A 15,740-nucleotide genomic window follows, 5' to 3' on the forward strand; every position below is an offset into this window, starting at 1 on the left:
AGACACCGAGTGAAGGGGCCAGACCCAGCCACGGAGGGCACGATGCCCGTCAGACGCAGGGTGCCCAGCAGGCAGGTCAGAGACAGAGAGCAGACTCCTGGTGCCCAGGGAGGGTGCCCAGCAGGCAGGTCAGAGACAGAGTGCAGACTTCTGGTGCCCAGGGAGGGTGCCCAGCAGGCAGGTCAGAGACAGAGAGCAGACTCCTGGTGCCCAGGGAGGACGAGTGCGCGGTCGGATGGTGACACAGTGAGACCACTTGGTCGCAGGCCTCGGGGGGTGGAAGTTACAACACGTGGATTGTGGATCTCTAAAAAGCCAAGGCTGAGACCCACCTGAAGCAGGCCCTCCCCCAGTGGACGTGCTGTGCCTTGTCCGGGGGGACGCAGAACCGGCTCTCCTCCCAGGACAGCAGTGGAGAAGGAGCCCTCCTTACTGAGGGAGCCACGGTCATCACTGAAGAGGCCAGCCTAGAGTTTCTCAAATAACTTTTATTGGCTGTGTTCACACCAGAATCTCACCCGATTTCACACCAACTCACTAAAATAGAGTCACCTGACCAGTCCCGTGGACGGAATCTGGGTGTGAACTAGATGAACAGGCAGACAGTGGGGTCATAGGCCGCTCCCGGCTGCGGAGGTGGCGGAGGCCGTGGCTGGTCTTCTGTGGGTGTGCTGACAGCAGTGGACAGTCCAACTTCAGATCCAAAAATAATGGCTGCAGGGAGAGGAACTGCCCAGCCTGAGACCGCAGCCTTGGTGCCCTCGTCCAGGCTCTCGGGCGTGGACAGCCCCACTGCGCTCAGGGACTCGGGGGGCGCAGCCGCAGAGGAGCAGTCCTGGCTGCACTGCCTTCCGGCCGCCGGGCAGGGCCAGTGGCTCAGCCCGAGCAGCCCGCGCCCGGGAGGGCCGAGGACCCAGCCGCAGGCTGCACAGGGAGAGGGAATGCAGCTGCCACTCCCGTCCTGCTCCCCACTCCCTGCTGGGAAGGCTCTGAGCCCTCACGCTGCCCAGTGTCCACCAGATGGGTAGCCCTGGCACCCCGAGCCTAGCTGGGCACGTGGCTAGAGGGCCTCAGGCATCCCCCGCACCCAGCCAAACAAGGCCTGTTGCCAACGTCCAGCTGATACAGGCCCTTGGGCCCTGAGAGCTGGGCCAGAAGCCAGCCAGGCCCTGCCGGAGACAGGTCACCACCACGACGGAGGCCGTTCTGGACAGAATGAGATGCAGGGCTGGGAGGTGGGCAGGAGTGGGCAGGACTCTGGGTACCAGAGCCGGGCGGGCGTTCCTGTGCCTGACTTCCCAGGACAAAGCACGCCACAGTGAGCACGGGCCCAGGCCACCCCAGCCCCACTGCTCACCGCATGGACATGACGACTCTCAGGAGGGCCTGCAGGAGGGTCGGGAACGGGGCCGGGGGGCCGACTGCCCTCCCCAGGGCCAGCAGCTCATCCTGCTCAATGGCCTGCAGCCGCTGCCACTTGGCCAGGGGGCGCCCGTTGCTGCAGATCCGCCAGCGGTTGTGCCGGGAGCGCACGTCCAGGGGGGTGTCTAGGGCAGGAGGGCTGGGCGTGAGCGGGCACTGGTCCCCCCAAGCCGCCACGGAGCAGGGTAGCCTCGCAGCGTGGCCTGCAGCCTCTGAGGTGCCCTGGGTCACCTCTGCCTGGGATCTGCTCCAAATCACTGTCCAGCAGGGAGGGGCCGGGCGGCCTCAGGACACCAGCAAATCAGAGCCCTGGGGACAGGCCTGCGGGGACCAGCAGGAGAGCTCGGGCTGCAGGATGCTTCCCCAGGGTCCCAGCGCCCGGAAACCCACGGCCCAGCGACGTCTTCCCAACAGTCCTCGCCCGTGACGAAGCCAAGAGCAGACCTGCCATGATCCCCGGCTGCGTCCTCCCGGGGCCCACTCGCGGCCACGTCAGGGCCGCCTTCCGCACAGCACAGGAGCCTTTCTGGGAGCACCAGGGACCTCCGCGGCGTCCCCTCCTCAGTGCTCCGTTCCCTCCTGCCCTTTCCTCCCCATGGCCAGGGGCGTGGACTGTCCACACAGATGCCCTGGCGTGTAGCCACCACCCGTGCGTGTAGCCGCCACCTGTGCGTGCCCAGGCAGCCCCTGGCGGTACGCGACTCCCGCCATCGTGGGGGGCTCCAGTGTTCACCCCACAGCAGCTCAAGCTTCCACCCTGACCCTTCAGGACCACGTGGCCTGCGCGTGGCCCCGCGATGCTATGGACAGGAAGCCCGCCATGTGAACACGGGAGCACCCCAGCCTGAGAGACCGTAAAGGCACTCTCCTCGGGGACGTTCTGCCACAAAGGCATAGACCCAAGAAGCACAGAAGTCCCGGTTACAAGAAAAATACAGACTTCCTCTCCAAAGTGGACATCAGTTGACTTTGAGGCCAAGGAAAGCACCCCCAACACTCAGACCTGTGCCGGACGCTGGAGGGGACGACAGTCCTGTGCTCGCAGGAGCGAGGAGACGTGTGCTCCTGTCCCGCCTCAGCGCCGCCGGCCTCCTGGCTTGGCCAGTTTTGAGGCTAGAATCACGCTCCGCACAACTGCCCGAGCCAGAAGACCACGCCTGCGGTGGAAACTGACACTGGCCTAACACGACAGTTTGTGCACAGGGCTCCACAATTTGCTTTTTTTTTCCTTTCTGTGCATTTCTGAGTTGCTGAGGCTGGCCTCCAACTCATGCTCCTCCTGCCTCAGCCTCCTGAGTAGCTGGGATTACAGGTGTGCCACCGCGCCCACCTTGGTGGAGCCCTGTTTTGGGACTCGGCTGTGCATATTTTCCTGGGAGCAATGCCTTGGGCTCTCCCCAAAGCATCCCCAGGCAGTTCACCGGTCCCTTTCCCTGTTGCTCACACTCCCTCCCTGGGAGGCAGGTGCCGTGTCTCAGGCACACCCTTGTGGCCATTCTCCTCCTGAGCACCGCTGGTGGGCACTGCTGCTCACTCCGTATCACGCTCGGGGGTCCCTGCTGAGGATGGGAGCGTGTGGAGAGTCTCCACGAGCCGTTTCTGCGCAGAGCTTGCTTGTAAGGAGGACAGATAACCCCAACTGCCCCACACAGGGGCCGGACAAAGTCTGCTCCTGAGCACTGCTTTTGCCAGTGGGGCAGTACCAGTGGCCAGTACCTGTGTTCGCATCATGAAGACGGCCCTTCCCAGGCGCTCCCCCCCCCACCGTGCCTCTGGGAGTCCCCAGAGAGCCCCTCACCGTCCCAGAGCACCAGCCCTCCTGTCGGGGGACTCACTGCGCAGAGCCCGCACGGTGCCCCAGGGAAGGACGCGCACCAGCCGAGCTGGCCCGCCGCCCTCTGCAGGGAACGCCCTCAGGACAGGGCAGCCCGCTCTGCAAATGCAGCACAGAGAGGACAGCTTCTCCCAGGCACCAGGCCACTAGACCTGGACACCTACATACGCTCCATACGCACGTGTGAACACACTCTGTGCAGAGCCCAGGCCACGCCCAGCGCGAGCACACGTGCCTGCCTGGCTGGTCACAGGGAGGCGGTGAGCATAAGCCTGAGAACCGCCCTGAGCATCCAGCACACCGTGAAGGGAGACTGAGCACATGGCGGGTCACAGGTAGGAACGTGGGCCACGCCACGATCACGGTACACACTCATGATCACACGCACGCACGCACACCACGCCTCGGGCTGAGGAGCCTGCCGCTGAAACACTGCAGACCCTGCCCAGCCCAGCAAGGGGCAGCTGCAGCCCCCTGGGACACTGGGAAAGGGCCGTGGGTGGTGCTGACCCCTGGTGGCAGGGAGGCACAGCAAGGTCCCCTGTTCCGCAGACGTCTGGGGGAGCGCACCCTCCCCTCCCACCACGAGGCTCCTGGGACCCCCTTCCCAGGGAGGGGGAGGTGAGCCACCCGCTGGCCGAGTCACCTTGCAGGGCCTTGAGATTCCGCTGCTTCCTCACCACCTAAAAGACAAGAAGGGGCGAGCGCGACAGCCCAGGGACCCCCAGAGGGGAGGCCAGAGCCCCCATGCTAGGGCCTGCAGGTCCTCTCTGGGGACAGCCAGCCGGTCCAGGCTGGACAACCAGCATGTGGAATGCAGGAGGAGGGAGGAGGAGCGAAGGCCCCTGGGGAGGAGGGCCTGCGTGGGGGTGTGGACAGTCAGGGCAAGAGGACAGGAAGCCCAGGGCCAGCCCTCCCGCGGCCTCCGCAGGATGCTGGGGGTGGGAGAGGAGAGACAGGAGGGGTGAGGAGAGTAGGGGGAGGTGGGAAGAGGAGGCAGCAAGCAGAGGGGGAAAGGGAGGAGGGGGAGGGGGAGGGGAGGGGAGGGAGAGGAGAGGGAGAGGGAGAGGGAGGAGGGGGGACAGAGGGAGGAGGGGGGAGAGGAGGCAGCAAGCAGAGGGGGAGAGGGAGGAGGGGGAGAGGGGGAGGGGGAGAGGGAGGAGAGGGAGAGGGAGGAAGGGGAGGGGGGAGGGGGAGAGAGAGGAGGGGGAGAGGGAGGAGAGGGAGGAGGGGGGACAGTGGGAGGAGGGGGGACAGGAGGCAGCAAGCAGAGGGGGAGAGGGAGGAGGGGGAGAGGGAGGAGAGGGAGAGGGAGGAAGGGGAGGGGGGAGGGGGAGAGAGAGGAGGGGGAGAGGGAGGAAGGGGAGGGGGGAGGGGGAGAGAGAGGAGGGGGAGAGGGAGGAGAGGGAGGAGGGGGGACAGTGGGAGGAGGGGGGAGAGGAGGCAGCAAGCAGAGGGGGAGAGGGAGGGAGGGAGGGAGGAAGGGGAGAGGGGGAGAGGGGGAGGGGAGAGGGAGGAAGGGGAGAGGGGGAGGGGGAGGAAGGGGAGGGGGGGAGAGGGAGGAGGGGAGAGGGAGGAGGGGGAGAGGGAGGAGGGGAGAGGGAGGAGGGGGAGAGGGAGGAGGGGGAGAGGGAGGAGGGGGAGAGGGAGGAGGGGGAGAGGGAGGAGGGGGAGGGACCCACGGCAGGAGTGCCACACCTCCGCCCTGCTCACAGGGCCACCCAGCAGTCACCAGAACCCACGCAGGTCACAGGTCGCAGGTCGACTCTCCCTGGCTCTGTGGGGAGGCTCCCGCCTGCACCCCTCACCTCGGCGCCCCCCCAGCCCCACTGCTATGCCAGTCTCTTCTCACCTTCCTCTGAGACCTCAGCCCCCGCGGCACCCAGTATGGCATCACGGCCTTGGTCCTAGGCAGCGGGAGGCGGCCCCCAAAGTGGTGGCACGGGCAGGCGCAGGTCTTGGTGGCTTTGGGGATACAAAACCGGACCATCCTGGGGATCTACCAGAGGAAGGCGAGAGAACGCTCTGGAAGGACACCCAGCAGGACAGGCCCCGGGAGGCCCCTCTTGCAGCCCCGTCACAGGCACCCCAACCTCCTGGGCCAAGGAGCTCGGATGCCCCTCTCTGATGACCCACAGGACCTCTGAGGTCTGCCTGCCACCGTCCGCAGGACACACAGGCTGCGGCTGGAGGAGCAGCTACATCCTGGGCCTTGGGTCCCCAGCTGGGGCCCTTGGGCACCGGCCACTCTGCATCTCCACACGCTCAGCTATGAAGAGGGCTCTGCTGGCGTTCTGAGTGGACATCACTTGTGATCCAGATTTCCACTCCTAGGGACACTTCCTATCAGAACAGTTTGCACTGCAATGGGCACATGGGAATGTCCACTGCACTCCTGTCAGTAGTGACCACAGCCAGGCACCCTTCTCAGGGGACAAAAACCAACACCCCTCCATCTCTGTCCCTCTCTTCACCATGGCCCCAGATAGCTCCTGTCTGGGGTCCTTTCACCCTGGAGGACAAGGACCCTGCCCACCTGCCCACCTCTTCAGCATGGGCCCATCTCCACAGCAGCTGCTGGACTAGAAACAAACCAGCCTCTGTCCTGCTCCTGAGCGCACTGCCCAACCCTGCCCAGCACGGCCCAGCACGGCCCAGCACTGCCCCGAACAACCCAGCACGGCCCAGCATAGCCCAGCATGGCCCAGCACTGTCCAGCAGGAGAGAACAAGAAAATGGACTGAGTTGGGAAAACATTCTGGGCTAAGACGACGTCCCCAGAAAGTGTCAGTGAGTCCAGTCAGAGGGTGCTAGGTAAGTGCAGGGGGACGGACTGCCCATGCCCACTGAGACCTGTGCACATGGACACCCGCGGACGTCACTGTGGAAGGCTATGGACTGCCACACAACCATCACATGCTGCCCCCTCCATCAGAGGAGCCTGGTCTCGCCACAGCACAAAGTGCCCTTTCTCAAGGGGCCAGGTGGGCACCTGAGCATGGTGCAGAGCACACCAAGCTCCCGAGCTGGACTTCAGCACAACCTACAGCTCCTCACTTTGAAAGATACCGACAGGAGAATCAGAAGTCAAGCCAAAGACATGGAGAGACAGTCACAAACAGCTGACAAGGGACTTGTAGCCACAATAAATAAAGAGCTCTGAAAACTAAGAAGGAAACAAACAACCCCCTCGTTTAAACCAACAAAGTATCTGCACAGACACTGCCAAGTATGACATGCAGATGGTGAGGCGTGTGGCCGGGGCGGGGACGGGCTCCCGGGAGAGCCTCTGCCTGGTGTGCGCTAGGCCCCGGTTCAATCCCTGGTGCCGCCAGAAGAGGGGGGAGATGGAGAGATCTTTGATAGGCTCAGTCCTCACAGAACACAAGTATGAACTGCAGGCCACCCACACCTGGTAAAGGGACAGACTGGGCTTGGTGACACAGCACACTCGCAGCACGCTCTCCTAGAGTGCTCAAGGCTCCAGGCTCAACCTCCAGGACCACAAAAAGGGAAAAAATCATGAAAATTAAAAAGTGACTGAGAAGGCAAAGGACCTGGGGCCCTGAACAGCACCGCCACCTAAAAAGGAAGTGGAGCTCAGAGCAGGGACAGCCCAGTGGAAGAGGGCAGCACAGGCCAGGCCCTGGGCTCATCCCGGCACTGGAAATAAGTCATCACACACCACCTTCCCATCCAGCCGCTCTACGACTAAGCCTTTACCCAAGAGAGCGAAAGCATCGTCCTCCTAAAGACCCGAGCACAAAGGCCACAGCGGCTTTGCCTGTAGCAGAGCAAACGTGGAAACAGCTGGACATCCTTCCATAGGAGCGTGGTCGCTCCACATGGAGGAGCGCCACTCGGCAGTGACAGTGCCACCCACGCACACGCCGCGTGGCAGAGCCCCACAGTGACGACACAGGACTCTGCGAACACAGCCAAGGCACACTTCAGTTACATAAAAGCCTCGGAAACACAGACCAGCCACCGGACAAGCACATCAGCAGCTGCCTGGGGCCTGGGGCTGGACCGTCCGGCAGACACACACTGCTCTAGGCGGTCTCCCGGGGCTGCGCACGAGCTGCTGCCTTGACCTGCTGCAGTTCTGCTGGGGACGTACGTGCCAAGGCTCACACACTGCACACCCAGGCAGCTTACCCATGTCACCCATACGCCCACAGATACAGTGCTTTAAAAATCTGTTTAAAACAGGCCGGGTGCAGTGGCCCACGCCTGTAATCCCAGTGACTCTAGAGGCTGAGGCAGGAGGATCGTGAGTTCAAAGCCAGCCTCAGCAATCTAGTGAGGCCCTAAGCAATTCAGTGAGACCCTGTCTCTAACAAAATACAAAATAGGGCTGAGATTTGACTCAGGAGTCTAGTGCCCCTGAGTTCAATCCCCGGTACCAAAGAAAGAAAAATCTGTTTAAGACACACAACTCAGCCAGGCACCATGACACCCATCTGTAACCCAGCAACTCAAGAAGCTGAGGCAGGAGGATCACACGTTCAAAGCCAGCTTCAGCAACTTAGCGAGGCCTTGTCTCAAAATAAAAAGGGCTGGGGGTGTGGCTCAGCGGTTAAGTGCACCTGGGTTCAATCCCTCATACCAAAAAAAGAAAAAACAACCACACACAAAAGTGTCATTCATACAATGCTTATAATCCTGAGGAGGTGAGACCCCTGACAGTCACCCGGGCCCAGGTGAAGACCCTGACCAGCCACCTACCTGCTTTCGAGGTCTCAGGGACAGAGGGACCCAGTACGGCAGTGCTGCCTCAGCCCTGGGCACAGGCCAGTGGCCCTGGAACTTGACCTGGCACTCACAGCAGACGGGCTCCCGGAGGAGAGTGCAGTGGCCCAGGCACACCTGAGCAAGAGGCAGGCAAGGAGGGATGAGGGACGCGGCAACGTGAGCTGAGGCCCTGCCTGGACTAGTGGTCAGGGCCAGCAGAGTTGGGGGGGGGGACAGGGCAGGCGCCCCTACTACAACTCCTCTGACAGAGGCAGGCTGCACGCTCGGGGAGCCCCCCAACGACAGCAGAGTCCACCCCAGAGGACGAGGGCAGCTGGCTGCTCCTGGGGTTCCTCTGTGTCGCTCCACACAGAGCTCTTCCTACTCTAGGGGGAAGGAAAGGGTAGGTAAGAAGTCAGGGCCTGGAGCAGGCCCCCGGGGGTCTCTGGTGCTCCTGGGCTTCTGGACACAGCGAGGAGCGTGAGGGCCTGGGGAGGGATGGTGGGAGGGTCACGGATGCCCCATAACCACACACGGCCCTGTCACGATGCAGCCCTGGACTCCCGCCCTCACTCTCCCACTCCACAGGGTCGGGCAAAGCAGCACAGGGCTTGTTCCCTCACCGAACCACCTGGGGAGTGCACTTCTCTCCTGAAGGTTTGAAATGTGCTCTTCCTAGAAAAGAAGAGCAGAGGGGCTCTGTGTAAACGGGGGCCAGGTGCTAGGAGAGGGTGTGGGTCTGCTGAGCCGGAACTCGGCACCACCCCAAGGGTGAAGCCCCGTCCTCTGAGCTGAGGAAGTGTGGGGTGATGCTGGGGGAACCAGCACCCCCAGCCAACCTGCTTCAAGGCTCTCAGCTAACCTTGCGCCCAGCTGGGCAGGAAAGACCAGTGTTTCAACTCTGGAGAACTTTCCAAAATGGGGCTGCCAGTCACCCGCCTGCCCCACCTAGGGCCCTCCTTATCAGATACCCCAGGCTTGCTGGGCGCTGAGGGTGAATGCCCTCCTCCACAGTGAGCACACTCCAGTGCAAAAGCTGGGCTCCAGCTTGGACATGATGGTCAGATGGGGTCTCCAGCAGGTGTAAACGGAGCACAAAGCAAAGCCCAATGTCCCTCACAGCCGGATCTTGGAAACCATGTTTCCAGGTTTGGTCACTAATGGAAGGATCCTATAATTGCTGTTTCATTTACAGTAACAGCTTCAGGTCACTGAGCGCGACTGCCCCAGCTAACGCTCCAAGACAGTGGAGGGGCTGCCCTGCGCCACCCACGTCCCTTCTGTGAGGCCAGCTCTGCTCTTTCCTTGGGCCTGGCCCTATCAGCCACCTAGTCCAGGTGGGCCAAACCCACCGCTCCGGCCTGGAAGGTAGCCCTGGAGATGGGCTCAGAATGGCGTCCCCACTCCCGTCTGCCCCGTGAGCCTCCATCGGGCCGTGCGCCGGACTGGCCAGGAGCCGTAGGACACTGCTTCACTGCGGTGCGCCTCTGACCACGAGGACGCTCCAGGTCTTGGGGGTCACCTTGCGTAGTGAGGGAGGCCGGCCAGAGAGCGAAGCTGGGAGACGGGGGTAGGGCCTGGGTGCACAGCTAAACTCAGCCGCCCCGGAACACTATGTGGACACTTCCGGTGCCGTGAGACGTCGGCCCCGTGCGCCCGGGGGGCAGTCACAGGCGCGGCCTCGGGTGGCCAAGCGACGGCCCTCGCCCGTCATGACGCGCCCTGGCGAGTGCACCGGGCGCAGCGTGGCCGTGGCGCAAGCCTCACGGTGAAGCGCCCCGCTGCCCCCACTGCCCCCGCTTCCAACCGCTCCCGCCTGCAAATGGGCCCGCGCCCTGGCGCACGTGCGCCCAGCTGGTGGCTGATTGGCTCTCGCGGCAGGGCAGTGCGGACAGGGCCAGGGAGCGCGGAGCGCGGTCCTCGCGAGCCGTATGCTGCCCTGGCCTGCGTGGACATCGACCGGAAGCCCACCGCCCGCGCCCCAGGGGAGCCCACTCACCCTATCTGCAGCGCGAGCTCGTGCGCCCACGGGGCTCCCCAGCCAGGGTCTCCGTCCCCTGTAAGGAGAGAGGGAGGTTGCAGCGGCCGGCAGGGCTACACATGCAGCCCCAGAAGGACGGCTTCCGGGACAGTGTGACCCTTAGCTGTGTGGCCTGAAACTCCAGTAAGGCTGGGTGCCGCGTGTTCTTGTGCTGAATCTGGCAACCCTACGATGGCCAGAAACCAGAAACCATGGCTGTTAGAGAACTGTCTACTGAGCATCCTGGGTTTGAAGGCTGAGATTTGGTAGCTGTCCTTCAGAGACTGGACGCCCTTGGAAACTGGGGGCCTCCCGCCTGCACCCTCACTCTCAGGTGTGTGGCTTGAGTGGTTGCTGAAACAGACACAGGAGTGTGTCCGATATTCCTGTAAAACCCGATGCCTCCTGCCTCTCCAGTTGTGTTCCTTAAGTTACCTTGAGCTCCAATTTGTATTTCTTGCAAATGGTTAGATCTTTCCCCACTTTTGAGATATATTTTCAGGCTGGTTATAATACTCAAATTATCTTGGTTGCCCAAAGGGTCATGAGCAAGTATAGCTGTAAGGAGCTACCCCCTGCACTGCTCCTGCCAAAGAACAAACAGGATACTTGCAGGAACTTGTCAGATTTCTGGGCTCCATTATCTGACCTTTAAGATCATGACCCACGCTGGGTGTGGTAAGGCACCTCTGCAATCTCAGCCACTGGAGAGGTTGAGGCAGGAGGATCAAAAGTTTGAGACCAGCCTCAGCAACTTAGCAAAGCCCTAAGCAACTTAGTGAGACCCTGTATCAAAAAGTAAAAAGGGTTGGGGGTGTGACCCAGTGGTCAAGTGCCACTGGGTTCAGTCTCTGGAAAAACAACAAAATGAGCTTCTAGCCATGCACGACCTACGCACGCGCTCCCCGGGCAGCACCCATACTGCCTGGGCGGTGCTCTTCCTGCTGAATATTTCAGCTGTCACCCCAATGTGTCTGGGTACATGGCTTCTCTGCTATATCTGTTTTTCTCCTGTGAGGAATAAAATATTTGATGGTCTACTTTCTTTTTAAAAAAAATATTTATTTTTTTAGTTGTCATTGGACACAATACCTTTATTCCATTCATTTATTTTTATGTGGTGCTGAGGATCGAACCCAGGGCCCCGCGCATGCTAGGTGAGCGCTCTACCACTGAGCCACAATCCCAGCCACTTGATGGTCTACTTTCAAAGCAAGATATTTAGTTTAAAAGATGCACAAGGCTCAGCTTGTGATGGAGGGTCACTGGAAGCCAGTTTGCACAACAGCTTACTAACGTGACAACTGCAGAGAGCGAAACCGCAGCGAGCTGTCCGCATGTCCTTGCCTTGCACCAGCAGACTTCAGGATGAGCCCCCACTTTGGTGCGGCCTTGGTACACCCAGGCTTGACAGGTCCAAAGTCAGCCCCCACACACCCTTTTTCAGAGAGATACATTTAGATTGGATTGGTTCAGGGGCCAACTAAAAAGGGAATGAGCTCATAAGGAAATTTAGGCACATTCAGGAAGATTGTAACCCCGCAGGTACTCAGCCTATGAGGAACCGGGGGAGAAACCCAAGTTTCAGGAATGAATTGTTTGGGTAACCAACTTGCAAGACCATCATTAAAGTCTCTCTTCCGCTGTACCTTGTGTCTCCAAGTCCATTATCTGGGTTTGGGCAGGGGAGTGTGTTTCTCACATTCCTGGGCCCATTGAAATGTCACTGTCTCCCAGCAAGGCATAGATTCAGGCTCATGCATCCCTGGAAGCTCTGACCCTCACCACAGGCCACTCTCACACCTTTCATGTAAATAATAAGTCATCACTGACCCCATTCACCCAAAAACAGCTAGTATTAAAAGGACCAAAGATCCTAGTTCTGTCACGGATGTGGCAGCTAGAACCTGTGTACATGGTTCATGAAGTGAATACAGCCACCCTGGCAAAAAGGCCCTGTTCATAAATCCCAAATGTGTGCATCCATGGTGAACATGCAAGACAGGTGAGGGCTTATGTTCACCCAACCAGGAACCAAAACTACCCACAGCAGCTTTCTTCCTAACAGCCCCACACTGGAATGACCCGAGTGTCTAGCTACAGGAGAAGAGATTTAAACAAACCGTGACACATAAACACGGAGGGACCCTACCCAGCAGTGGGAAAGAACCCTGTAACCACAGATGGGCGAAGTGCAGACACAGCAGCCCACCCCAACACGGACACCGCTCACGGTGCCAGATTCAGTACCACGGGGCATCAGCATGCAGGGTGTGAGCCAACGGACGCTGCACCCTCCTGCTCCAGGGGCACTGGGAACCGGGCCTGCACCCCGTCCTCACTCTGCCTCTTATCAGAGGCTAATACAGACAGCTGCCTGTCCTTTATGAGCCTCAGGTCTGTCTGCAGAAGAGCAACGACACAGAGCCAGCTTCAGGAAGCTGTTTGCTTGGCGCTGGGGAGGAACAGGACCTCGCCCGGCTTGGCAAGCGCCTGCCAAGGTGTGAGGCGAGACTGGGCACGGAGACTGCTCAGTCTGCCCAGGCCAATGAGCATGCACACAGCATCTCCTCCTCCCTGGGTGTCTCCTCCTTCCTGCTGCAGACAGGAAGCTGATTCAAAGGACAGCTCAGAGAGGGAAACAGAGAAGCCTGTGGCTACCAAGAGTTTGCCTTCCAGGTTTGTGCTCCAAAGCCCCAGGTAGGGGGAAGAAGAAGCAGAAAGAGTTCTGTGACTCCCAGAGTCATGGGGACCCAAGCCAAGCCAAGAGAAGTTCCTTGATCCCTCAGAGAAGGAGTCACAGGTGCCCCAGGACACACCTCCCCACAGTCTGCCCAGGCAGGGGCAAGGCCTTCTGTATGGATTGTCCCTGGCTGAGAGCAGAAGTGGTGCTCGTCAAGAGTCCCTCACCCCGCCTCAGGCCAGGTCTGTGTCCACTCAGAGAACACGAAGCACAAACTTGCACAAGAGGACACTGGGCTAGTGGCTACACTGCAGCAAGACCTGGCACCTGAGCAGCAGAAGCTACCAGACCAGAAGGGACAATCAACCTGGCTGGATGGGGTGGAAAAACAGGTCTCTGGAGACACGGTACACCTGCCCATCCCCTCAGCACTCACCCCACCTGCCAGCTGCCAACTCCTGCCATGCAATGGCTCCTAGCCACCAGAGGGTCTCCTGACCATGTCTGGGGTAGATCTCAGCAATAACAGGAGAAGTGTATAAATGTCCCAGCTTGTCTACACTGGATGCACCTGCGCTGACTCCCAGCAGCCCCCATGAGACTGAGCTCCGCTGCCCACACTGCTGCCCCTCTTGATGATGCCTTTACACTGACCCCTGCTTCCCTACCTCTCCTGTCTCCCTCATCACCCCCCCAAACCTTGAGATGACAGCCTTACCTCAAAGTCTGTTTTAAGGGACTGGAGGCAGTCCAGAGCTAGGGTTGGTTCACTTAGAGACGAAAGCAGTGGCCCTTGGGCAGACCCCCTGGGCAGAGGGACACTTGCACCGGCCACTGCTATGCACGGGACACTAGCAGGCTGCAGCGGTGTGGGGTGAACAGCTGCTGATGGGCAGAGGCAGGGAAATGAGCAGAGAGTGAGGCGAGAGCTGTCTTGCTGCAGGCTACAGGGACTCGGTCTGAGCTTCCAGAACTCCAGCAGGGAAAGTGTGGGGCAGTCTCCCCTCTTATTTCAGAACTGGGCTCCCCAAGGTAAGGCAAAAGGGCTGGTCCCCCGCTGCAGAGGAGGACTTACCCTACAAGGAGGAGCAAGGGGTAAGCCTCTGCAGGGCCTGGGGAGTCTGGGATCAGAGTGGGACCCCTCTAAGCCAGCTCCTTGCCTGGATCCAGGGCAAGTCCAGAAAAGAAGTCTGCGAATCCAAATCCTGGGGTGGGCTAAAAGTGTGATTTTCAAAGTCCATTCCAAGAACTGTGGTTTTAGAACCTCTTTCCCCTTACTGGGGAGACTTGGTGTGAGCCGGGTCAAAACCCCCGGTGCTTTGTCAGCTGGCATCTCAGGCCGACTGCCCTGGACACGGACTCTGCACCCAGGCCCGTGGTGTCCCCCGCAGGCCGTCCTGCGCAGCCTGTTGCCCAAACCCTACCCCGTGCTCGGGGGGCTCCGAGCATCTTCATGGCCCTTGCTCCCGTCACTCCAGGGCTCTCTTCTGAAGGCCGTGGCACACTCACGCCCCAGTGCCTCTTTGCCTTGTCCTGCCGTCTGCTGGGGGACACAGGGTCAGCGTCATCCTCCTCCTCTCAGAGCAGTAAGGAAAAGCTCGGCCTGCGGCCAGCCAGGCCTGCAGGAGCCCACTGCACCTCCTCACCAGCCCACCCCGTGTTCCCCGGGACCACGTCCTAGAACTTCCTTGAGGTGGCTGAGACCACCCTCCCACCCACCCACTGTCCCCTGCTTGGTGGCCCCCTGTAGGATCTCGCCTTCCAACAGAACTGCGGAACACGGGACAGGAGAGCAGCTCCATGGTGACGAGGCTGTCCACACTGTCCAGCCTGCACCTCCCCTCCTGACCTGAGAGTGGAGAGGCCAGGCCTGAGGGGACAGGGACTCACTCTGTGGCAGGTCTCCCAGGTCATGGTCCAGGTGGCCTTCTGAGTGACTATCTTAAGAAGGGCCATCCAGCACGGTTCAGAGTAAATGTCCTCCTCTGTCACCTGGGTGACCTGGGCATCCACTAACTATCACAGTGGCTCCAAAGCTGAGCCCCAGGCAGGTGGGACCTGAGGCAGCGCCCATCCTCCCACCCACCCCAGCCAGCGCCAGCTGCCCCCCCAGCTGCCCCCAGCTCCATGCCGCCAGCCTCAACTTGGCAGCCAAGCCACTCCTGAGCCTGGGGACCCTCCTGGGGCTGCAGGGCGCTGGCTGACAGGAGCACTGGCACTGGGCACACCCACAAGTCCAGGCTTGGCCTCTCTCCTGGCCGCAGCTCCCGCTCTGGCCTCCCCTGGTCTTTCCTTGCTGTTCCCTGCCTGGCTCACCCTGTGTCTCTGGCTGCCCCACTGGCCCTCGACCTCCCCCTCGAGGAGGCCTGGGTGAGTCCACGCACCAGGAGTCGCCAGCGCAGACCTGGGCCGGCTCCCAGGCAGGAGGGTGCTGGGGATGAGCATGGAGTGGCGCCTGGCCCTGGCTGTCCTCAGCCTTCTGCGGTAGCCCCTCCCTCCTCACCGCAGCCCCAGGGTCCTCACCGGGCTCGCTTCTCAGCGCCCCCAGAGCTCTGCGGAGCCTTCAGAGGCAAGCAGAACGCACCGGGCAGCTGAGACCTGGAGAGGGCGGATGGCTCAGCGCAGCCCCAGCACACCAAGGGCTGGACCCGGCTCCAGCACGCCCCCCGTTCCACCCTGCTGCCCCTCTCTCCTCCCCAATATTGTTCTTTTTCTGACACCAGGGGTCGAACCCAGGGTTGCTTCACTACTGAGCCACATCCCCAGCCATTGATTTTTGAGACAGAATCTCACTAAATTCCTTAGGGCCTTGCAAAGTTGACCAGGCTGGCCTCACACTTACGATTCTCCTGCCTCAGCCTCCCGAGCGCTGGTGTGACAGGCGTGGCCGCTGTGCCCAGCTTTCCCCCGACTCTCTTTACCAGGGAACGTGCCAGGCTCTGAGGAGACACACGGTTGTACGTGGGTGGCCAGCGAGCTCATGCAGAGGTCCAGCTTTGTCGGCCGTCAGGGACGCGCACAGGAACCTCTCGCACTACAAGTCTCTA

General features: G+C 60.9%; 1 protein-coding gene across 1 annotated transcript; it reads right to left on the reverse strand.

The window, feature by feature from the left end:
- Positions 1-436: 436 nt before the first annotated feature.
- Positions 437-9,704, reverse strand: CUNH16orf95 (chromosome unknown C16orf95 homolog). Its single transcript, XM_046434574.2, has 6 exons — positions 9,615-9,704; positions 7,985-8,125; positions 5,065-5,255; positions 3,258-3,355; positions 1,358-1,706; positions 437-714 (listed from the first exon to the last, which is right to left on the reverse strand). Exons 1-6 carry the CDS (start codon positions 9,702-9,704, stop codon positions 696-698), a joined length of 888 nt encoding a protein of 295 aa, XP_046290530.1. The 3' UTR covers positions 437-695.
- Between the last annotated feature and the right edge of the window lie 6,036 nt (positions 9,705-15,740).

Source organism: Marmota monax, unplaced genomic scaffold (genome assembly GCF_021218885.2).
Source record: "Marmota monax isolate L192 unplaced genomic scaffold, Marmota_monax_Labrador192_F-V1.1 WCK01_AAM20220418_F8-fsc00024, whole genome shotgun sequence".
NCBI classification, from domain to species: domain Eukaryota; kingdom Metazoa; phylum Chordata; class Mammalia; order Rodentia; family Sciuridae; genus Marmota; species Marmota monax.

Coding starts and splice junctions, on each gene's coding strand:
- CUNH16orf95 (XM_046434574.2), bottom strand. CDS start 9,704: ATGACGGGCGAGGGCCGTCGCTTGGCCACCCGAGGCCGCGCCTGTGAC. Junction 8,126..9,614: donor GACGTCTCACGGCACCGGAA/GTGTCCACATAG, acceptor CCTCTTGCTCAG/GTGTGCCTGGGCCACTGCAC. Junction 5,256..7,984: donor CCCTGAGACCTCGAAAGCAG/GTAGGTGGCTGG, acceptor TTCCTCTGGTAG/ATCCCCAGGATGGTCCGGTT.